Source organism: Oncorhynchus clarkii, chromosome 12 (genome assembly GCF_045791955.1).
Source record: "Oncorhynchus clarkii lewisi isolate Uvic-CL-2024 chromosome 12, UVic_Ocla_1.0, whole genome shotgun sequence".
In the NCBI taxonomy this organism is placed as follows: domain Eukaryota; kingdom Metazoa; phylum Chordata; class Actinopteri; order Salmoniformes; family Salmonidae; genus Oncorhynchus; species Oncorhynchus clarkii.
In genome coordinates, this window is record NC_092158.1 from 29,781,442 (window position 1) to 29,805,215 (window position 23,774).

Genomic DNA, 23,774 nt, shown 5'->3' on the forward strand with positions numbered 1-23,774 from the left:
TTTTGCAAGGAGGAATGGGAAAAAAGTTCAGTCTCTCGATGTGCAAAACTGATAGAGACATACCCCAAGCGACTTACAGCTGTAATCGCAGCAAAAGGTGGCGCTACAAAGTATTAACTTAAGGGGGCTGAATAATTTTGCACGCCCAATTTTTAAGTTTTTCATTTGTTAAAAAAGTTTGAAATATCCAATAAATGTCGTTCCGCTTCATGATTGTGTCCCACTTGTTGTTGATTCTTCACAAAAAAATACAGTTTTATATCTTTATGTTTGAAGCCTGAAATGTGGCAAAAGGTCGCAAAGTTCAAGGGGGCCGAATACTTTCGCAAGGCACTGTACATGTACATATTACCTCGACTAACCTGTACGACCGCACATCGACTCATTACCGGTACCCCCTGTATATAGCCTCGTTATTGTTACATTTTTGTTTATTTTTTACTTTAGTTTATTTAGTAAATATTTTCTTAACTCTATTTCTTGAACTGCATTGTTGGTTAAGGGTTTGTAAGTAAGCATTTCACAGTAAGGACCTGTTGTATTCGGCAAATGTGACAAATATCTTTTGATTTGATTTGAAATTGTACAATCCAGGTGTGCAAAGCTCTTAGAGACTTGTCCAAAAAGACTCACAGCTGTAATCGCTGCCAAAGGTGATTCTAACATGTATTGACTCAGGGGGTTGAATACTTATCTAATCAACATATATTAGTGTTTTATTTTTCATTCGTCTATTTTTTATTTAATCGTTCTTCCACTTTGATATTAGAGTATTTTGGTGTAGATCAAAAAATAAAAATGATGTAATCCTAATTTGTACACAACAAAAGGTGGAAAAAGTCAAGGCGCTGAAGGCACTGTAATTGCCCAGAATGTATGCAATTTATTTTGACCATTATCTTAGCACCACATGTAATGTTCCTATCACCATTTCTTACCCAAATTCTGCAGGTCATGCAAAAAGGTGTGGCAATTAGTGTCTATGCAAGTTTCAATCATTTCTCAGCTATTAACGAGTCAAAAAACTGTGGCAATGCATTTAGTGCTTGCTACTTTGGTTTGGTGTATATGTTTTATGAAGCTGAGTATTCTGATTATAACTTGAGCTCTTATTATCTGACCCATAGATTGTATAATGATGACAATATCACACCATAAAGCAGCATGTTTAGTCTCCAAACTCTTCAACAGAACGGTACAAAGGTGTCTTCAGATACATAACATTCATATAGCCTTAAGTGATTTAATGTTACTATACTGGTGCAATTTCAATCTTCTGACTGTATTTCATATTTCTTAAAGCAATTTAGACACACATTTTGGCTGTTTTCAAAGGATGTGGGAGATGAATCATACAAGCAGCTTTTTGTTATTTTTGCTATGTTGAACATTTAAAGGAGAGAAATAGCCTCCATTACCAGTGTTTTCACTGGTTGGGGACTTAACTCGCATCTATATTTCATACAGTACAATGATGTGTTACCTAGTCTATAGGGATCATGTATTAATTTATGACCCACATAATTCACAAGGGTAACCTACAGTCAGATGAGATTAATTACTTATAACTGGTTGATATTCGTATAAAGTGTGACAATATATGTTTTTTCAATGAAACTGTAGCATCAAATTAACATGGTCTTCAGACCCATTCTCATTGGCTATGAGAGATGGACTCATATGACGTAAAGTTTCCGGGTTGTCGCCTCTCTGTTGGAGGTTACTTTCGGTCATTCATCCTTCTGGGAATGTCCCTCTCACTTCTCGGTTTTTGAGGTAAGATTAGATTAGATTGACTATAGCTAGCTAGGGAAATGGCTAAGTAAACTGTCAGATAATATATGTTATCATCATAGCTATCTTATTTACAAAAATGTGTTAATATTGAATATTCTTAATATCCAGTGTACTGAAGTAGTAAGAAAGAGCTAACGTTAGCAATGCCAACTTCATTACTGTCTTTGTTTATGATCTGGCCAGGCTACAAGCCTACAAGTCGTTTTTTATTTTAATAACCAACAGCGCCTATTAATATCAAATACTTAAAGTGCATAATGGTTGTATTCCACGGTGGGTCTCTGTTTTCAAACATCACATTACAGAACATTTGCGGAACGCCAGTCACCAAATTATATTCCTCGTTGTCCCTCTCATTTTCATAATGATACCACGAAGCTAGCTACAAAAAGTATTACTTTTGATATGCCGGATTCTTTTTAGATATGTGAACAGTCTTACATTTGTTGGGATAAATAGCACGACTATGTTTTTTCTTGAAGCTATGTCAACGGAGTTGACAGGTGCAGAGGTTACTTTTGGTCAGACAACGACATGGCCTCGCTCACTGGACCTTTATTTGATTTATTAATTTGATGTTCGTAAACTAAAAGGCATGTAACATTGCATAATTGTAAAAAAAACGAATGAATGTTTGAGCAAATGATTTGATAGCTATGTGGGTTATATTACAGGTTTATACTAAAGCGTTGGTGAATACTCGGTTCTGATTGGCTAGAATGGCATTCTAGAATAGACATTTAAGGGATAATGAGGGGCTAGCCTAGTGGTTAGAGCATTGGGCCAGTAACCGAAAGGTTGCTATATCGAATCCCTGAGTTGACAAGGTAAAAATCTGTCGTTCTGCCCCTGAACAAAATAGTTAACCCACTGTTCCTAAGCCGTCATTGTAAATAATAATTTGTTCTTAACTGACTTGACTAGTTAAATTTAAAAAAAATAAACATTACCTTGGAAAAATTAATTCCGCAAAGTGGCGCGTTGTCCATTATTTCCAAGGTAATGTCAGAGATGATCCCTTACGTTGCCATGAAACATACATTTGCGGATTATATTATATATAATATGCATGTTGTATATGTATGGTTTATATTATATATGGGTTATGCATCAAAAAATGGTTTATTTACCAAGAATGTTCAATATCAGTCCTAATAACAGGATAGCAAACTAATGCCAGTCATCACCCTGTTTTGTTATGATACGGTTCTTGCTACAATTTGTACAGATGAGGAGTTTGATGTACAGTGTAGGTTTGTTTCAAGGCTTGAGGTACAGTACAGGTTTGTCTTTCTTTTTCTGCCATCTGTTTTATAGGCATAGCAGTAGCATTGAATATTCTATCTAACAATACAACCTTGCCAATAGCCTTGGTCCTACATTTCATGCATCACACAGTATTCTTCAGTGTGTTAAAGGTCATTGACCTCATGCTATGACATGCTTCTACGTGGGTAGTAGTATCCTGTCTGATGATGAGGCAGTGGACATGTTTTTCTTGAAACAGCTGAAAGGATTTCACTGTTGCTGATTTGAAAGCGTAAGAGCACATCAAGAAAAATAATCATGTGGCTTGGATAAACATGTCTGTCTCCTCATTTCTTGGAATAGATTAAACTGAATCTGTGAACACAATGTTGTGTCAGTCTATGTAATGTGTATCACTATGAGCAACCAGCTGTGTTTGCGTAACAGTTTTAATAGATGTGGTCTCTGGAAATATAATGCAAAAAGGGTTAGTCACAGTCAGCCCTGAGTACGTTGAGATGACTACTGTAGAGAGGAACCGTATCACTTCCTGTCCAATACACTCTCCTATTGGATGAGAGCAGTTGTGGGTGGAAGCAGGAGAATGTATGTTAGCTCTTTGTGAGTGCAGCTGAGTTAACGAAAAACCTGAGACAGGGAGTGAAGAATAAACATCTTGTGTCGAATAAACAATATCTCGACCAGGCTTTTTGTTTAAGGAAAGAGGAAGAGGTGTTGTTAGCGTACTTCAGAACAGTAGGTAAGGTAACCAATTTCTTCTCTAGTTAATTCTACCGAAAGGTTTACACTGTTTTGATCTGCTCATCACTGGTGTAGTGTTTTTCAGAAGTGTGTGCATGTGTTAATTTTCTAAAGCCATTCAGACCATCTCTGAATTACCCCTCTTTTCAGGGGTAATTGGTCTTTCCTCTGACTGTTTTAGGCTCTCTGAAAATTATGATTCTGTTTAAAGAGCTGATACACCTGATAACGGATATCATTTCAATTAAGAGCAACAAAGCAGTTGGAAGATTTTTTTTTTGGGGGGGGGCATCATATCAAATGTAGAAGTATAATATATTTAGAATGTAGATAATTTCTTCTCACTGAAGAAGATATACTGATTGAAGGAGGAATTTGTCCTGGCTGATTCCTTCTGGGGTTGTGATGCCTGGGCCTCGTGTGCCTATGTAGTAAATGGGATTAGGCCAGATCAGTGGCACATGAGCAGTATAAGCCACTCACAGGCAGCTTCCTGTGTGCTAAAGCACTTGAGCCTTCATTACTGTCTGGAGGGATGTCAAGTCACACAAGCATTCACCATCAGGGTAACGTAGCAGATCATGATTCAAGCATGACGTGGCCTTTCTATCATTTAAAGTTATGATCCTGTCTAGACATGCTCAGCTGCTAGTTATAGTATCTACAGCAAGATCAATTAGATAACATTTTTAATGGAATGTAGGTCTGATGTTTTGGGCACTTTTATTACAGTTTGAGTTGACCTGATTTTTGTTTAGGCTTTGTTGAAGTTCAGATTAACCTTTGGTGCCCTTTTCAGTGTGCTGGTTAGTGTTAGTTACCAAACTTTGCATCTTTTATTTTACTAGACAAGTCAGTTAAGAACAAATTCTTATTTTCAATGACGGCCTAGGAACAGTGGGTTAACTGCCTTGTTCAGGGGCAGAACTATAGATTTTTACCATGTCAGCTCGGGGATTCGATCTTGCAACCTTTCGGTTACTAGTCCAATACTCTAACCACTAGGCTACCTACCACATCTGCACTGTTCTTCAAGTAAATGTGTGCATACAGTTGTATGGTTTGTTTAACTTTGTAATCATTAGTTTTTGTTTGACATGCATTTTAAAGTGAAAAACCCCAGTCTGTATCACTCTGTTACAGTGGAATTGCCCTCTTGCCAGTTGCCACCTTGGAGAATCTTGCACAAAGAAATAATGTGTTCTTTGGCTTACATGGAAATGTCTCTGGTTTGCACAAGGAAGTCGTTTTCGGTGAAGTCATTTGGGTTTGCCTTTTTCACGGGAAAAGACTAGGTGATGCACATATGCCATGACAGTGATCGAGGTTAGAATGTAGACGTATGTCAAAAGGGTTGCCAAGTGGCATCAGAAATGTGGAAGTAGTAAGAAAGTAAAAGCCAAGTATCAAAATAAGACAGAAAATGACTACTTAAATGTTTTACTTGTAAAAGGTTAAATAAGATTTCATGTATGCTGTCTCTGTCATCTAACCTCACCTCTTTGGCTTCTTAACCACTCTGCTGAACTCTGCTCTGCGTCTTTGAATTTCAGTCTCTTAATTTACAACATTCCTAGGGTAGACCGACTGAGCTATTTATTAACTTGTGTTGCTCATTTGGATTATTCTACCTTATAAAAGTTTCTGTTTTAACCAAGGCACCATCAATTGACATAAATACATACAGGTACACTTTCAGATTTTTTAAAACACAGACCTAACATTCTTCCAGTTCTGGGAAATGATTGCACACTGCAAGCATCAATTATAGATAAGATAAAAGGTAGCGAAATCTGAAGTGATGTTGACCAGACATGGGCCTAGATGTTTGTGTACAGATACAGTGGTCAGTGCAGTGCTCCAGTGAAACTCAGCTATTTTGTGCAGCAATATTTACCGGTGGTAAGGTATGTGTTAAATACCATAGCTGCTTCTTCTTTGACGCCCCCACCCCCCAATAATAAAACTTCTAGGTTTGCTGTGTTGCAATGTATGATTTGGCATGAAATGCATACAAGAAAGCTTTTTGAAAATAAATAAAGTACTTTTGGCTAGTCTATAAATTAGATGTTGTATTATGCTTGTGGCTACTGGCTAGCTCCTAGCTATTGCTTCAATATGACTACTCTTGGTTAAGTTCTGGGTTTATACGTGTTAGAAGTGAGTAGTTCACCTGTGTTCAGCTTCTCCCAATCCTGATATGTCCAAATAGTCAGTGAAGAAAACCCAAACACTGGAACTACTGTTGCTCGTTATCCTACACATTCCATCCCGCCGCGACAGATTCTTCAGTTTACGCGCAGAATCTGACCACAAGAGATTACAATATGACTAACATACTTCTCTTTCTCCATGTATTTTCTTCCCCTGTGCTCAACAATTCTGGACCAATCACCCTGCTATAGAGCTAGCATCACAGACCTCTTGTGTCAAGCCTTTCCATTGAGTCGTCTGGGTGCATGTGCTGCTACCTGTCCAATCTGTAATTACCGCCACCTGCTTTAGCAACCTTTCCATGACCTGAGAGCTGAGCCGTCTGAACTCTCCCTGAAGCAGACGCTTCTCCCTCAAGTCTCTTTTTCTTTCCACTTCTGCCTCACCTTCAACCATGAGGTTCAAAGTAGACATGCATTACATAGTGTTCTCGCCTGTGTACCTGTTGATGTGGCTGTACACGCTCATCACGTTTATCCCATGGTATTTCCTCACTGATGCTGGGAAGAAGAAAGCCATGGCAAAGAGAGAGAAAGCCAAGTCCACCACAGGCAAAGCAGAGGGCCCCTATCGTTGTGTGGAGAACTTTGACAACCTGGCCCGGGAGGACTTTGAGGGAAAGGACACTCTAGACAAGCTGTTTGAGCATGCAGTGCAGCGCTTCGGCAACACAGACTGCCTGGGCACCAGGGAGCTCCTAAATGAGGAGAACGAGACCCAACCCAGCGGCAAAATCTTTAAGAAGGTAGAGTGATCACACACACATCTCACCAGGAAACAATTATTGCAGTCAAGGTTCTGCCAAATAAGTTAGAAAAGTTATGCATCCTGAAGCAAGTCGGTGTAACTTCATATAACAATCATAGATTAAGTCCCTTCTTGGAGAGTTGTTAAATCAAATGTCATAAATATATGACTTGACTCTCCAGTGTGATCTTTACCCCTGTGAACTGAAGGCCCTTAGTAGAACCAACCCTAATGGCCTGTTTCTGTGCTCTCTCCTCTGCTGCAGCTGATCCTGGGGGAGTACAGGTGGCTGTCCTATGACGAGGTGGACCAGATCATCAGTCATCTAGGTAGTGGACTGGCAGCCCTGGGCCAGCAGCCCAAGAGTACCATCGCCATCTTCTGTGAGACACGAGCAGAGTGGATGATCACTGCACAGGCCTGCTTCAGACGCAACTTTCCATGTAGGCATTGACCCAACACACTTCCCTGTTTGAGAATGGCACATAAAGTTCCACTAGTTTGCATTATAAAGATATTTCCTGTTAGGACAGCAATATTTGTGAAAACATTGTGTTTGTGTGCATGTGAACAACATGTTTGGTTGTGTTGCAGTGGTCACTCTGTATGCCACCCTGGGGGAGGAGGCAGTGGCCTATGGCCTGAATGAGTGTGGGGCCACTCACCTGATCACCAGCACAGAGCTACTGGAGACTAAACTCAAGGTAGGAGTCATTAGGGGAAATGCATGGTTCAGATTCTAGCCTAACTACACACTGCTGTTCTCAGCTCCTCTATCTGTGGAAAAGAGAGCTATGTTTTTAGACAGGATGTGTGCAATCACCTCTGTAGATCAAGGAGAAATTTAAAATTAGCCATGGGGTGTTTGTGTGTGAACTGAGGTGTGTCATTGGTGAAAATGGCGCCGGAGAAGATGGCTGACGTGCTCCTAACCAACTGTGCTATTTTGTTTGTTTACATAATGTTGCTGCTGTCTCTTATGACTGAAAATAACTCCTGGACATCAGAACAGCGATTACTCACCTCGAACTGGAAGAAGCTTTTTTCCTTTAACGAGTCCAACAAGTCCGACACGAAGGATATACTGCTTTCCCAGGAACAGGCCCAAATCCCTGTCATTTGGGTGAAGAAAATATGGAGAAAAGGGGGCGGAGGTCAGGTTGCCTTCTGAGAATTCGTAGGTTGAGCGAGTAAACCTCCACTGCCATCTGTTCTATTGGCCAACGTGCAATCATTGGAAAATAAAATCGAGGACCTACGATTAAGATGATCCTACCAACGGGACATTAACTGTAATATCTTATGTTTCACCGAGTCGTGGCTGAATGACGACATGGATAAAATAGACCTGGCGGGATTGTCCATGCACCGGCAGAACAGAGAAGCTACGTCTGGTAAGACGAAGGGTGGAGGTGTGTGTCTATTTGTTAGTAACAGCTGGTGCGCGATGTCTAATATTAAAGAAGTCTCTATGTTTTGCTCGCCTGAGGTAGAGTACCTTATGATAAGCTGTAGACCACACTATCTACCAAGAGTTGTCATCTATATTATTCGTAGCCGTCTATTTACCACCGCAAACCTAAGACCGCACTCAACCAACTCTATAAGGCCATAAGCAAACAAGAAAATGCTCATTCAGAAGTGGCGCTCCTAGTGGCCGGGGACTTTAATGCAGGAAAACTTAAATCCGTTTTACCTCATTTCTACCAGCATGTCACATGTGAAACCCAGAGGGAAAAAAACTCTAGACCACCTTTACTCCACACACAGATATGCATACAAAGCTCTCCCCTGCCCTCCATTTGGCAAATCTGACCATAATTATATCCTCCTGATTCCCGCTTAAAAGCTAAAATTAAAGCAGGAAGTACCAGTGACTCGCTCAATACGGAAGTGGTCAGATGCCGCGGATGCTATGTTTACAGGACTGTTTTGCTTGCACAGACTGGAATATGTTCCGGGATTCATCCAATGGCATTGAGGAGTATACCACCTCAAGTCACCAGCTTCCTCAATAAGTGCATTGATGACCTCGTCCCCGTACGTACATATCCCAACCAAAAGCCATGGATTACAGGCAACATCCACATCGAGCTAAGGGAGCGGGACACTAATCCAGACACTTATAAAAAATCCTGCTATGCCCTCAGACGAACCATCAAACAAGCAAAGTGTCAATACAGGATTAAGATTGAATCCTACTACACCTGCTCTGACGCTCGTCGGATGTGGCAGAGCTCGAATACTATTACGGACTATGAATTGAAACCCAGAAGCGAGCTGCCCAGTAACGCGAGCCTACCAGACGAGCTAAATGCCTTTTTATGCTGGTCATGGTTCACATCAACAGGATCCTCCCAGATACCCTAGAGCCACTCCAATTCGCATACCGCCTCAACAGATCCCCAGGTGACACAATCTCAGTCCACACTGCCCTTTCCCACCTGGACAAAAGGAACACCTATGTTAAATAAAATGTTATTGGTCACGTACACATGGTTAGCAGATGTTAATGCGGGTGTAGTGAAATGCTTGTGCTTCTAGTTCCGACCGTGCAGTAATATCTAACAAGTAATCTAACAATTTCCCAACAACTACCTTATATACACACAAGTGTAAAGGAATGAATAAGAATATGTACATATAAATATACATGGATGAGCGATGGCCAAACGCCATAGGCAAGATGCAGTAGATGGTATAGAGTACAGTATATACATATGAGATGAGTAATGTAGGGTATGTAAACATTCTATAAAGTGGCATTGTTTAAAGTGACTAGTGATACATTTTTTACATCCAATTTGTAATTATTAAAGTGGCTAGAGATCACCTCACCTTCTGGATGATAGCGGGATGAACAGGCAGTGGCTCGGGTGGTTGTTGTCCTTGATGATCTTTTTGGACTTCCTGTGACATCGGGTGGTGTAGATGTCCTGGAGGGCAGGAGAATGCTGTTAATTGACTACAGCTCAGCGATCAACATCATAGTGCCCACAAAGCTCATCACTAAGCTAAGGATCCTGGGACTAAACACCTAATTTTGCAACTGGATCCTGAACTTCCTGACAGGCCACCCCCAGGTGGTAAGGTTAGGCAACAACACGTCTGCCACTCTGGTCCTCAACACTGGAGTGTGTACTTAGTCCCCTTCTGTACTCCCTGTTCACCCACGACTCCGTGGCCAAACACGACTCCAACACCATCATTAAGTTTGCTGATGACACAACAGTGGTAGGCCTGATCACACAACGATGAGACAGCCTATAGGGAGGTGGTCAGAGACCTGGCAGTGTGGTGCCAGGACAACAATCTCTCCCTCAATGTGAGCAAGACAAAGGAGCTGATCGTGTACTACAGAAAAAGGTGGGCCGAACAGGCCCCCATTAACATCGACAGGGCTGTAGTGGAGCGGGTCGAGAGTTTCAAGTTCCTTTGTGTCCACATCACCAACAAACTATCATGGTCCAAACACACCAAGACAGTTGTGAAGAGGGCACGACAAAACCTTTTGTCCCTCAGGAGACTGAAAAGATTTGGCATGGGTCCCCAGATCCTAAGAAATTCTACAGCTGCATCATCGAGAGCATCCTGACCGGTTGCATCACCGCCTGGAGTGGCAACTACTCGGCATCTGACCGTAAGGCGCTACAGAGTGTAGTGTGTACGGCCCAGGCCAAGCTTCCTGCCATCCAGGACCTATATAACAGGTGGTGTCAGAGGAAAGCCCAGAAAATTGTCAGACTCCAGTCACCCAAGTCATAGGCATTCCAGTACCTCACGGCAAGCGGTACCGGAATGCCAGGTCTAGGACCAAAAGGCTCCTTAACAGCTTCTACCCCCAAGCCATAAGACTGCTGAACAATTAATCAAATGGCCACCAGACTATTTATCAAATCATCACATGTATTTATATAGCCCTTCTTACATCAGCTGATGACACAAAGTGCTGTACAGAAACCCAGCCTAAAACCCCAAACAGCAAGCAATGCAGGTGTAGAAGCACGGTGGCTAAGAAAAACTCCCTAGAAAGGCCAAAACCTAGGAAGAAACCTAGAGAGGAACCAGGTTATGAGGGGTGGCCAGTCCTCTTCTGGCTGTGCCGGGTGGAGATTATAACAGAACATGGCCAAGATGTTCAAATGTTCATAGATGACCGGCATGGTCAAATAATAATAATCACAGTAGTTGTCGAGGGTGCAACAAGTCAGCACCTCAGGAGTAAATGTCAGTTGGCTTTTCATAGCCGATCATTAAGAGTATCTCTACCACTCCTGCTGTCTCTAGAGAGTTGAAAACAGCAGGTTTGGGACAGGTAGCACGTCCGGTGAACAGGTCAGGGTTCCATAACCGCAGGCAGAACAGTTGAAACTGGAGCAGCAGCATGACCAGGTGGACTGGGGACAGCAAGCAGTCATTGTGCCAGGTAGACCTGAGGCATGGTCCTAGGGCTCAGGTCCTCCGAGAGAGAGAGAAAGAAAGAGAGAATTAGAGAGAGCATACTTAAATTCACACAGGACACCGGATAAGACAGGAGAAGTACTCCAGATATAACAGACTGACACTAGCCCCCCGACACAAACTACTGCAGCATAAATACCGGAGGCTGAGACAGGAGGGGTCAGGAGACACTGTGGCCCCATCCGATGGCACCCCCCTGACACCCCCCCCCTCCATTTATTTTGTACACTGCTGCTACTCGCTGTTTATTATTTGGGCTCCAGAGTGGCGCAGCGGTCTAAGGCACTGCATCTCAGTGTTAGAGGCATCACTACAGACACCCTGGTTTGAATCCAGACTGCATCACAACCGGCAGTGATTGGGAGTCCCATAGGGCGATGCACAATTGGCCCAGCGTCGTCCGGGTTTGGCCGGTGTAGGCCGTCATTGTAAATAAGAATTTGTTCTTAACTGACATGCCTAGTTAAATAAAGGTAACATTTTTTTTTTTAAATACATTCACATCTATATATGGTGACTTTACCCCTACCTACATGTACAAATGACCTCGACTGACCTGTAACCCTGCACACTGACTCGGTACCGGTACCCCCTGTACATTGCCTCGTTATTGTTATTTTATTGTTTTTATTTTATTTTATTTGGTAAATATTTGATTAACTCTTCTTGAACCGCACTATTGATTTAAGGGCTTCTAAGTAAGCATGTCACTTACCGTGAAATGCTTTACAAGCCCTTAACTTATAGTGCACCTACACTTGTTGTATTCAGCGCATGTGACAAATAAAGTTTGATTTGAAAAACAAACACTGATGTCATTGAAACTTGAATGAACCCTAAAGGCATTTAGGACACGAGAGCTGAGATTATTCATGTCTAGACAATGATGTGTCTTCCTGTGTCTTTGACAGAGTATTTTGCCAGAAATGCATAACCTGAAGCACGTTATCTATGTGGACAACAAGAGCATCAGAAGGACGGGTTACCCAGAGGGCATTCAGATCCACAGCATGCAGGCAGTACAAGAGCTGGGAGCCAAACCTGACAACTGTACGTGGAAACATCAACAAAACTATGCATGTACAAAACACACAGGTCACCCTGTTATGTTAAACAGTGTGTGCGCTGAACTTGATGTCTAAGCAGCTAGTGAAGTATAATATGCACATATGCTGGCAGTTTAGTTTAGTCCCACAATGTAGTAAAGAATGTTTGTACTGTCCTGACGTGTCCCCCTGTGCTCCTGGCAGTGAGAATAGCTGTGCAGCGGCCCCAGCCCACAGACCTGGCTGTGGTCATGTACACCAGCGGCTCCACAGGACAACCCAAAGGAGTCATGATCATCCACAGCAATCTTATTGCTGGCATGACGGGCCAGTGTGAGAGGATCCCAGGCCTGGGGTGAGCAGAGCACTCTACCACAGGGCTTCTAGTATCTAACCACCATTTAACTAGGCTGGTCAGGTCTCTGCAACTGACATGGGGATTTGACGCTATGTTTTAAAGACAGCAGACAGACAGTGTAATGTGCTCATGATAACCGTGCCTAAACTTATTTACTCATGCGATCTTCCTCCTTAATTTGATAATTAGACAGTATTGTCAAAGTGCATAACCACTTCCTTATTTTTGTATAATGTTGTGCATGGCTACAGACATTGACATCTTCATATTGCTTACAGTAGTGTGATGTGTTTGTGCCCATGTGCAGGCCGAAGGATACCTACATTGGCTACCTGCCTCTAGCTCATGTGCTGGAGATGACTGCTGAGATCTCATGTATGACGTATGGCTGCAGGATTGGCTACTCTTCCCCACAAACACTCTCTGACCAGGTAATAGACTCAGCAGTTTGATATAAAGAGATATCTTTTCTTATGGATTTGTTTTATTATACTGCAAAGTGGGCAACAATCTACTGTTATTTTTATTGCTTCTCTTTTGCAGTCAACAAAAATCAAGAAAGGCAGTAAGGGAGACTGCTCTGTGTTGGGGCCTACTCTGATGGCAGCTGTTCCGGTAAGAACGAACATCCTTCCTTAATCTTTTTGCTTATCACTGATTTGTTAGTGTTTTATAAAATAGTGTTTTATAAAATAGGGATGTGCATGGTTATTTGAATATCTGAACGGACATAGTATTCTAATACTTGTGTGAGTGTAATGTTATAGGCCAATTTTAACCTGACTCTAACACTGAAAAAGGTTTTTCTAAATGAAATGTAAATATCCATGTGACTTTGTTACATACAAGGATAGACCATGTTATTTCAAGTTATTCATTTAATAAAACAAACCTTTCAGTGTAGTTATTATGATGTGCACACCATAAAAAGACCTGTAGACCATCCATTGCCTTCACGTAGCTTGTTGGCCAATCAAAGCGGCAAAGAGGTTCAATGTGTTGTGAAAGTTCAATAATGCAATGCAAGATGGACTGAATTACAAGTTAGTGAAATGAGAAGGTGTAGGCTACAATGAGCAACCAACAGGTAGGCTGTTTTATCTGAATGGGGTTGTGCAGCATGTGGACTCCATTAGATTAGCTAGCTTCTCTAGGATTCTCCCAGCCCTTGATCATGACTCTGCTTCATTACATTACACATAAGTCATTGGACGAAGGTGTCTTCTGTACGGGGGAGTTTTGTTAAGAGCCCTGACGTTCGGTCTGAACATTAACACACATCGCTTGATGTACGGTTTTGGAAGCATAAGGACCTTACAGACAGTTGAAATTGATACACACCTTTTGATGTGCTTAGGCTCCTCCAGTCAAGACAGACTGTCTTGTTATATGGGATGATAAATAACATTGTGGCTGCTCCAAATAAACGTTAGCTAGTCTTGACTGTCGCCGAGTTGCCTTGGCATCTCTCTGTCTGGTCGCTTCAAATATCCGCATATCCGACAAAAATGTATGATGCTATTTGAATAGTGACATTATTTCAAACCCACATCCGTACTATAAGGCTGGTTTCTTTCCAGATTTTTAGAGGTCAGGTTTAGACGAAATCCTCGAACAGGTGATGTTGATTATTTGAGGTTCTTTGATAACTATCCTGCAGCTTTGATTTCCTCTGTAGAGAAAGTGGAGGCAGACATGTATGGATAAGGTACGAAAGAAAAACTGTCACAAACTGATGCGTGACGCTTATCTTTTCTGTTTATTGTAACTTATCTGTCAGGAAATAATGGACCGCATCTACAAGAATGTGATGAACAAGGTGCAGGAGATGAGCTATGTGCAGAGGACTCTGTTTAAACTGGGCTACAACTACAAACTGGAACAGATCAAAATGGGCTATGATGCCCCTCTCTGCAACTTGTGAGTACACTGTATGTGAGGACACACACATACCAGCATGTTCCCAGCTGATGTACACAATCCTGTTACATGCACATGGCTATCTCTATAGAGATAAAATCCCTGATACAAGGTCAGTGCATAAAGACATAAACATTTCCAACATGCCATTACAATACTTGGAAGTAAGAGATATAGCTAGGCCTTATCAAACTACATGGGTTTTTCAAAGCTGTATAGATTTGTCCTCTAGAATCTATATATTTTAAGTGTATGCTTGTATTTTGACTGGTTTTTGTTCCTACTCGGTGGCAACAATATTTTCTTGTCTGCCAGACAAGACAAGTTTCCTTTCTCCATTTTTTGGTATCAGCATGACCGAGACATTTGCCTCTGGTCACCCTCTCAACTCTTTTTGTTTTTTTTGCCAATTTTACTCTATCGGATTCTAATAAATAGGCTACAAATGTGTCACTTGTGTGCCCTAGTTCTGAGATGGCAGAGACCAATGACAGGATCAGAATCTGTATACATTATCATAACATGCAACAACCTGCATCATTGCAAGCTACTTATCAGGGATCAGACAGTGAAACTGTATCAGTAAGCATGGACCAATGGGTATCTTGATAAACTAGTAAGTAGTAATAGTACATTTCTCTCCTCTGCTCTGTCAGGCTGCTGTTTAAGAAGGTGAAGGCTCAGCTGGGAGGGAACATCAGGATGATGCTGTCAGGAGGGGCACCCTTGTCCTCCGCCACACAGCGATTCATGAACATCTGCTTCTGCTGCCCTGTGGGACAGGGCTACGGCCTCACAGAGACCTGCGGAGCAGGTACCATCACAGAGGGTGAGTCATGGCAGGCACAGCCACGGACTACTACTGCTGGGGTCCTTTGCTAATGACATTCACCCGGGAAGTGGTGTCATTACCAAGTGCACCCTTGGTTCCTTCACTAGCAGAGTAGTAGTAGTAGTAGTAGTGTGTAGGGGAATGGTGGGAGCTCTATCATTTTAGAATTTTCACCATTGTGTTTTTTGGAGGAAATTATACTTATGCATGCCATGGTAAATGTAGGCTTTAGCCAAGACAAGGTCTTTGAGAAAATGCTACTGCTCAGGCTTTTATATATGTTAAAGTGCCCTGAGGGTTTCATGTCTTTAAACACGCATGCTTTCCGAGATAGATGTCTTTGTTCAAGCCCCAACCTGTGAAACGTTCTGTGGTACTGGGATCGTGGATGACAAAGGAATGACAGCTATACTATATTTAACTGTTTTGCGTCAATCGGCTTTGCTGCATTGGTCACGCAGGTATCAGTCGCCTTTCAGTGCATTGTAAATGTGGAAGGATATGCTTGTGTGACGCTACGCAGCAGTATGTGAGTGAAATAGTTGGCCGAATGATGCCAAATAACCACCGGGGAAGATTTTATAAGGCCATATTATTTAAGAGGACCTCAGGATAGGGTTTCGTTTAACACTCTTGCAAGGCAAAGGACAATGTACAAGTTCTTAGTTTAAAAACAAATAACATTATTTTATAATAAATCAATGTTTGCAAACATTTGATTTCCCTCATAGCTTAAAGCAGTGAATGAACTAAATATGACAGTGTTATAATTGTGATTCTCCCACCACACTGGTTTTTGTCTCCGGTCAATCTGAAGGACAAGTGTGTTAGTGATGCGTGGGTCAGCTGTTTGTTCACCTGCCCGCAGTTGCTAATAACACATTCGCAACCGCCCAACTCTATGTGATAAAGTGAAAATCTGTGGCCCGCTCCCGACCGACCCGATCCCGTAAATATAGAAATTGCGCTGCATTATGTTAAGCTATGTGAGAGGTTGTAGACTCAGCCTACAGTCAGTGTCGAGATTTCAGTTACTATTCCATTTAACCCATCTGAACACTACAGTTCCCATCTTGTGACTGTCGAATTTGTATAGTGCTTCACAATCATCACACAACATAGACGCTATTGTCAACCTCTTATACCACTTCACCAAATCTTTCCCAAACATTACAGTTCTGGCCCTCGATGTTTTTAATTCAACTCTGACATTGTCCTTTTTGCCTCCGTGGATGGACGTACATTTTTTTTCTGCCCGTCTTCCCTGAAGCATATAGAGTTATTGGCGTGCGTAGGCTAATGTTAGACCCTAAAGCTTAGGCTTTTTTGTACCCTTGTCTAAAGCCAGGTAAAAACATAACCAAAGAAAATCCTTAATGTAGCCTATTCTGTAGATATGAATTACACAATTGTATATTTGAGTCAACCCGTACATCACTAACGTGTGTATCTTGCTCTATGCCTCTATGCCTCTATGCCTCACGCTCATGCGCACTGACACTTATTCTTTAATAAGAAAACCCAGAGTGGTTTTTAGTAGGCCAGGTTGCAGCCTACTACTGGCATCAGGTATTAAACTCTACATGGGACTATTTTGTGATTGTGTGTTTCCTCTCTTCAGTGGCAGACTACAGCACTGGGAGAGTAGGAGCCCCCCTCATCTGCTGTGAGGTCAAACTACGAGACTGGGTTGAGGGTAAGTAATAAAACCTATGGACACACACATACAAACTTATTTGTGATAAAGTGTACTGCGCTGTTGAGAAAGGGCTTGCAAGTAAGCATTTCACTGTATCAGTTACACCATGTATCCTGTGTACATGACAAATACATGTTGATTATGACACACCTATAGTATGTGTATCACAGATGGCTTGGACATCCTCGTTTTGTAGCTGCCCAATTTGCCTCCTTTGCATGTTGTTACTGTATTTTCATGTGGCTCTCATGGGCCGATTTAGTTTCCATGTGGTTTGTTTTTTTCTGGTCCAAACAATACTCTATACAGCTATTATCTCCCACCATGCCTCACTCTTATATTCCCACTGTGTTCCCAAGGTGGATACACCAGTCAGGACCAGCCCCACCCGCGTGGAGAGATCATGATTGGTGGGCCCAACGTTACCATGGGTTACTATAAGAGTGAGCACCTGAACAATGACTTCTGGGTGGATGAGCAGGGCCAGAGGTGGTTCTGTACCGGGGACGTGGGGGAGATTCACCCTGATGGCTGTCTGCAGATAGTGGGTAGGTGGCTGAGAGTTGGAGAACGCCTGAATAATAACACCAATGTGCACTGAGCACTGATCAGCTGCCTCTTCAACACTTTATGACCATGAGGCAATACTGTCATAAACAATTCAAATGGATGTAAACAGTGCTACCTGCCATAACCTCTCAGGAGAAGATGTAGACAACGCTATGCTGACATACTTTAGTGTTCTCACTGACCCTCTCTGCTCTGTTTGTTCCATGTAGACCGTAAGAAGGACCTGGTCAAACTGCAGGCTGGAGAATACGTGTCCTTGGGGAAAGTGGAGTCTGCTCTGAAAAACTGCCCCCTTATTGAAAACATTTGTGCATATGCAAACAGGTATCTCTTCTGTCTGCTTTACTATATACCATACACTTCTTTACATAGGACAGAACACTGTTACATTGACACCACATGCATTTGTGGTTATTCTATATGTATCACCCTGAAAACATATTGAATGTGCATGCTCAGGTCTAGTCTGTATCATTTAAAAAATGTTCTCTTGCTTTTAGTGACCAGAACTATGTGATAAGCTTTGTGGTACCGAACCAGAAGCAGCTGACAATTCTGGCCAATAAGAACGGCATCAGTGTCGCCTGGGAGGAGATCTGTAACCACCCGGCCATGGAGAAAGAGGTCTTGAAGGCCATCAAAGAGGTGGCTACCTCAAGTAAGGCTGACACTTACTCTATGACACATATCCTGTTAACTTGATTAACCAGATGGATAATAACCTAGAATTATAAGACACATCATTTTAGTGTGTGACAATAGAGGGCTTTGTTCAGGCTATGTTTATCCCTTTTATATTAACCATTGTGTTTTCCCCCCCATCAGTCAAACTGCAGCGTTTTGAGATCCCAGTGAAAGTGCGTCTGAGCCCAGAGCCCTGGACCCCTGAGACTGGCCTGGTGACGGACGCATTCAAACTGAAAAGGAAGGAGCTGAAGAACCACTTCCAGACTGATATCGAGAGAATGTATGGAGGGAAGTAGAGCCACTATCTGATCTAACCTAAGAACGGTTTCCTGACAACTTTCACCAGTGAAATGAGTGGGTGCGTGTCTGAATGTGTGTGTATGATTGCGTACGTGTGCATATGCTTCAACGCACATGTGAAACTCCACGGCGGGCTGAGTGTCTGCGGGATTTCGCTCATCCCTTGTACTTGATTGATGAAATAAGGTCACTAATTAGTAAGGAACGCACTTCACCTGGTTGTCTGTCTTAATTGGATGGAAAAATCAAAAACCTGCAGACACTTTGCCCTCTATGGAATGAGTTTGACACCCTGCTTCACAGCATTATGTCTGTGAACTGTAGAATTGTCTTTCCACGTTGTCTCTTTTGTCACATTATGAATGTCAGTCCATAAAGTTCAGCACAAAGGGATCAGCTGGTTAGTTACGGCTATTTGTGTTGGAGATCGCACAGCGTTGTGTAAAACGCCATTTGAATGCAAGTCTTGTATTTGCATATTGTAATTTGCCTTTGGGATTTATTATGACATGTCTGTAAATACTACTATTTTTGTGTCTAATTGAGGTAGGAGTCATAATGGCCTTTTCTCAATGAGATTTGCTCAACTCCGGAGTCCTCTCTTCTCTGTCCCAGCTGGCCTCCTTTTGAGAAAGGTCAACATAATTGATGAAAACATTTTTGCTGCCCCCTAGTGAGCAAGCCCCCACAGTGCTGCTGTATAAATTGTTTGCTTGTTCTGTACATAGGATCACATTATTGCCACGCAACTGCTGAGCCCCCACAATCCTTTAGGCTATTGCACATAGATCAAACCTGAGTGTAACTTTGGCCATTTCTGTCACCTGTGCTTGTGTAATTTATGTTTTGAACCTGCTCATGACATTGTTATAGTGACCCAACCCAAGTATGTCACGTTATGTTTTAGATTTTTCAGATACTAGGTAAATGGTTAATGTCATATTTGCTATGTTACAGCATGGATTGTCATTTTTATTTGAGCAAAAATGAAGATAGTCCTTTAGCCTTCTTTTTCATGCTGATCTCTTCCTATAACTCTGTTGTATACGGTACAATATTTATAGTCTTAGATAATGTTTCAAGTCATCTTTATAATGTACTGTAATAGTTCTACATTTCTGACCTATGGATATGCCAACTTAATAGCCTATACTCTTAAATAATTTGACATTTTGTGACAAAGTTTATCCAGATATGAAATACTCAATATAATTCAATGCAATTTTTTTATTATATGATGTTGAAAATCCAATTGAGTTGCATGTGCAAAGAACTTCTATTTAAAATATTTTGTATGTATATGAAGGTCAAGTTAAACGTTGAACCATTTTACATTTTTTGGATGAATTTGTACTGTTGAACTGTTTAAAGGTCACAATTGTGCTTCTTGAAACTTTGTGTGGAACCTTAATGAAAATGCTGTGTATCAGCAAGTTTGCGTTATCATTCGGAAGCTGTTTAATTTGGCATATAATGCAGTAGAAGAGAATTGATGGGGTTGTGACAACTGAAACGTGCAAATCAATGCCAAAAATAATATTCCAGGATGCATTGCATTCATAACATATATAATACCATTTAACGATTTTGCAAATATCCCCAATGGCCAACACATTGGGGTGAAGCATACACTGTTCAAATTAGCCATGATACCACTCTAATCCATTGAGTCCTATCACGGCTATGTTCCAATAGGAGTAAGAAAGGTCAAAACATTATTTTTGTGAAGGTTTTATTATTCTTATACTCAGGGTTACATCCACCAAGAATGCAACTGCGGTAGTATTTATTTTGAGACCAACCTTTAATCTTATGTTAATTGTGAAGCACTTAGGTTGTGTTTACAATGGCAGCCCAATTCTGATATTTTTTCCACTAATTGGCATTTTGACCAATCACATCAGATCTTTTCACATCAGAGCTGATTGGATTAATCAAAATGCCAATTAGTTCAAACAAGTTCAGAATTGGGCTGCCTGTGTAAATGCAGCCTTCTCTCTCCATTTATATTGATGTGATGTTTTGTTAATTTGTATTATTTATTCAAATCTGTTAATATGTGAATGAAACAATGTGTGATAGGGATGGGCAGTGTGTACCTTCTGGTTATGTCATTTGAAAGTACATATTCTTTTTATATGAACATATTAAAGCTTTCTGCCCACTGTAAAATGTTTATTACTTGAATAATTGTCAATATAAAGTATTATTCAATGATTTATAATTAGGTTCACTAGTTTAAATCTACCCCATTCTTTCACAGCGCTGTCAAGAAAGATGCATTCTAACTATCCTTGGGGCAAGCTTTGCAAATCTTTCAAGCAAGGAGAATGACAGAATTTCAAACAAGCCCAAGGTATGAGGTGATTCTAATGCCTCTCATAAATTCAGTAGGTAGTGTAGGGCTAAACGCAAACTCAAATGTGGCATTGCTCCACTCAGACACGGCTGTTTTATTAAAGTGCGTCATGGCAGGTAACATAGTGCCTAGTGAAGGTCTACACAGCTTGAACAGTCTTCAACATTTTCTGCCTTCAAATGAAATCTAAAAATTGATGTAATTTTTTTTTTTTTTCCTACAACCTACTCCACATTTACAAAGTGAAAGTTGTAGAACCTTTTGCCATATCTATAACTCATATTTTTATGGGAATTTGGTTGGGTCGCCCAAAAAGTTACATATTTAATTGAAAGCAAGTCTAAGAAGTGGTAGATCTGTTCTACGTGCACTATTTCTATGCTTCCCGTTCTTAAGTTTAGTTTTTGTGTCTGCTTTCTTTTGCACACCAGCTTCAAGCACAATCTTTTTTGGTTATGGAAAATATATTTCACAGCAGTTTAGATGGTACAATATTTCTCTACACTATACTTGCTTGGTCACTAACTTAAATTGTTTAACTATTAGAATTTTAGCAACCAGGAAATGGCAGAGTGAATATTTTTAATGGTCTTGTTGCAAACAGAATTGATGATTTAGAGTGGATTTGTTTTTAACACAGGCTTCCTTTTCACTTTGTCAAACAGGCCAGTAATGTGAAGTGAATGCAATGGTTGTTGATCCCTTTGTATTTTCCACTATTGTGGCGGCGGCATGGGGTGTGAAGAAATACGCAATCAATACATCCTTATTTTTTATTGATTTTGAAAATTAAAAAATAATCTTGCACTTCAAAAATGCAGAGTAGATTGGTAAAAAAAAAGAAAAAAAGATCCAATTGAATCCGTTTTTAGATTTATACTGAACAAAAATAAACGCAACATGCAACCGTTTCAAAGACTTTACTGAGTTACAGTTCATATGAGGAAAACAGTCAATTGAAATAAATTAATTAGGCCCTAATCTATGGATTCCTTATAACTGGGAATACAGATATGCATCTGTTGGTCACAGATACCTTTTTTTTATTTTATTTTAAAGCTAAATCAGTATCTGGTGTGACCACCATTTGCCTCATGCAGTTCGACACCTTCACAGAGTTGATCATCAGGCTGTTGATTGTGGCCTGTGGAATGTTGTCCCACTCATGTAGCTTAAAGTTGATGTGGTTGTTACTGACAAGAAGCACATGGCTGAGCTCTTCAATCACCACTTCATTAAGTCAGGATTCCTATTTGACTCAGCCATGCCTCCCTGCCCGTCCAACATTTCCTCATCTCCCAACCCTTCTAATGCGACTATCCCCGATGCTTCTCCCTCTTTTTCCACTGCCACACTACAAAGTTTCTCCCTGCAGGAAGTCACTGAGTCTGAGGTGCTAGAAGAGCTTCTGAAACTTGACCCCCAAAAAACATCTGGGTCAGATGGTGTAGACCCTTTCTTCTTTAAGGTTGCTGCCCCTATCATTGCCAAGCCTATCTCCAACCTTTTTAACCTGTCTCTCCTTTCTGGGGAGGTTCCCATTGCTTGGAATGCAGCCACGGTTCATCCTTTATTTAAAGGGGGAGATCAAGCTGATCCTAACTGTTACAGGCCTATTTCTATTTTGCCCTGTTTATCAAAAGGGGTTAAATTCAGATGGATGTTATCAAATGCAATTCAGTTCAAGTCCTTTTCTAAAAATAATTGACCGTGACCCTATCTCTGCAGTTCTTTTTATCATCTGACATACTTGTGGTAATAGGCTGTAGATTTTAATGTACACATTGACACCTCTTCTCTCATCACATATACAGCAGCTATCCTGTATGATGAACGGACTAAGAAACCATGCAGGAGGTTTCTAAAGACTACAATTAAAGATACAAGGAACGTGTGAATTAAAGACCCTTACGATTTATCTGTGTAATGCTTATATTTTTGTCCTTTGCATCAGGCCAGTGTGTGATTGGCAACAACTGCAGATTCTCTCACATGTCAGAGGGAGATAGAGATCAAGCTGATCCTAGCCGTTATAGGCCTATTTCTATTTTGCCCTGTTTATCAAAAGTGTTGGAAAAACAGGTCAATAATCAACTGACTAGCTTTCTTGATGTCTATAGTATTCTCTCGGGAATGCAATCTGGTTTCCGCTCAGGTTATGGATGTGTCACTGCAACCTCAAGGGTCCTCAATAATGTCACCATTGCCCTTGATTCTAAGCAATATTGTGTTGCTATTTTTATTGACTTGGCCAAAACTTTTGATACGGTAGACCATTCCATTATTGTGTATTGGTGTCTCTGAGGGATCTTTGGCCTGGTTTGCTAACTACCTCTCAAAAGTGTGCAGTGTATAAAGTCAGAAAATCTGCTGTCTCAGCCACTGCCTGTCACCAAGGGAGTACCCCAAGGCTCAATCCTAGGCCCCACGCTCTTCTCAATTTACATCAACAACATAGCTCAGGCAGTAGGAAGGGCTCTCATCCATTTATAAGCAGATGATACAGTCTTATACTCAGCTGGCCCCTCCCTGGATTTTGTGGTAAATGCTCTACAACAAAGCTTTCTTAGTGTCCAACAAGCTTTCTCTACCCTTAACCTTGTTCTGAACACCTCCAAAACAAAGGTCATGTGGTTTGGTAAGAAGAATGCCCTTCTTCCCACAGGTGTTATTACTATCTCTGAGGGTTTACAACTTGAGGTAGTCACCTCATACAAGTACTTGGGAGTATGGCTAGACGGTGCACTGTCCTTCTCTCAGCACATATCAAAGCT

The 23,774-nt window shown here is 41.2% G+C and overlaps 1 protein-coding gene across 6 annotated transcripts; it reads left to right on the top strand.

The window, feature by feature from the left end:
* Nucleotides 1-1,704: 1,704 nt before the first annotated feature.
* On the top strand, nucleotides 1,705-20,813 carry LOC139423014 (long-chain-fatty-acid--CoA ligase 4-like). 6 transcript variants are annotated; one of them, XM_071174565.1, is made up of 15 exons: nucleotides 1,705-1,776; nucleotides 6,213-6,766; nucleotides 7,034-7,211; nucleotides 7,363-7,472; nucleotides 12,141-12,279; nucleotides 12,480-12,630; nucleotides 12,941-13,064; nucleotides 13,177-13,248; nucleotides 14,414-14,553; nucleotides 15,210-15,382; nucleotides 17,007-17,081; nucleotides 17,444-17,632; nucleotides 17,864-17,978; nucleotides 18,155-18,312; nucleotides 18,480-20,813. In XM_071174565.1, the coding sequence occupies exons 2-15, from the start codon at nucleotides 6,416-6,418 to the stop codon at nucleotides 18,635-18,637; spliced, it is 2,133 nt and encodes a 710-aa protein (XP_071030666.1). In that variant the 5' UTR covers nucleotides 1,705-1,776; nucleotides 6,213-6,415; the 3' UTR covers nucleotides 18,638-20,813. The 6 variants fall into 6 exon arrangements, with proteins under 6 accessions (XP_071030666.1, XP_071030669.1, XP_071030668.1 ...); XM_071174568.1 differs by having other exon boundaries at nucleotides 1,711-1,776; nucleotides 6,530-6,766; XM_071174567.1 differs by having other exon boundaries at nucleotides 1,722-1,776; nucleotides 6,533-6,766.
* Nucleotides 20,814-23,774: the final 2,961 nt, after the last annotated feature.

Bases quoted from the DNA above. Each gene is read 5' to 3' on its own strand.
- LOC139423014 (XM_071174565.1), top strand. From the start codon at position 6,416: ATGAGGTTCAAAGTAGACATGCATTACATAGTGTTCTCGCCTGTGTAC. The intron at 13,065-13,176 runs GTAATAGACTCA...TCTCTTTTGCAG, and splicing joins CACAAACACTCTCTGACCAG to TCAACAAAAATCAAGAAAGG. The intron at 17,633-17,863 runs GTAGGTGGCTGA...TGTTCCATGTAG, and splicing joins TGGCTGTCTGCAGATAGTGG to ACCGTAAGAAGGACCTGGTC.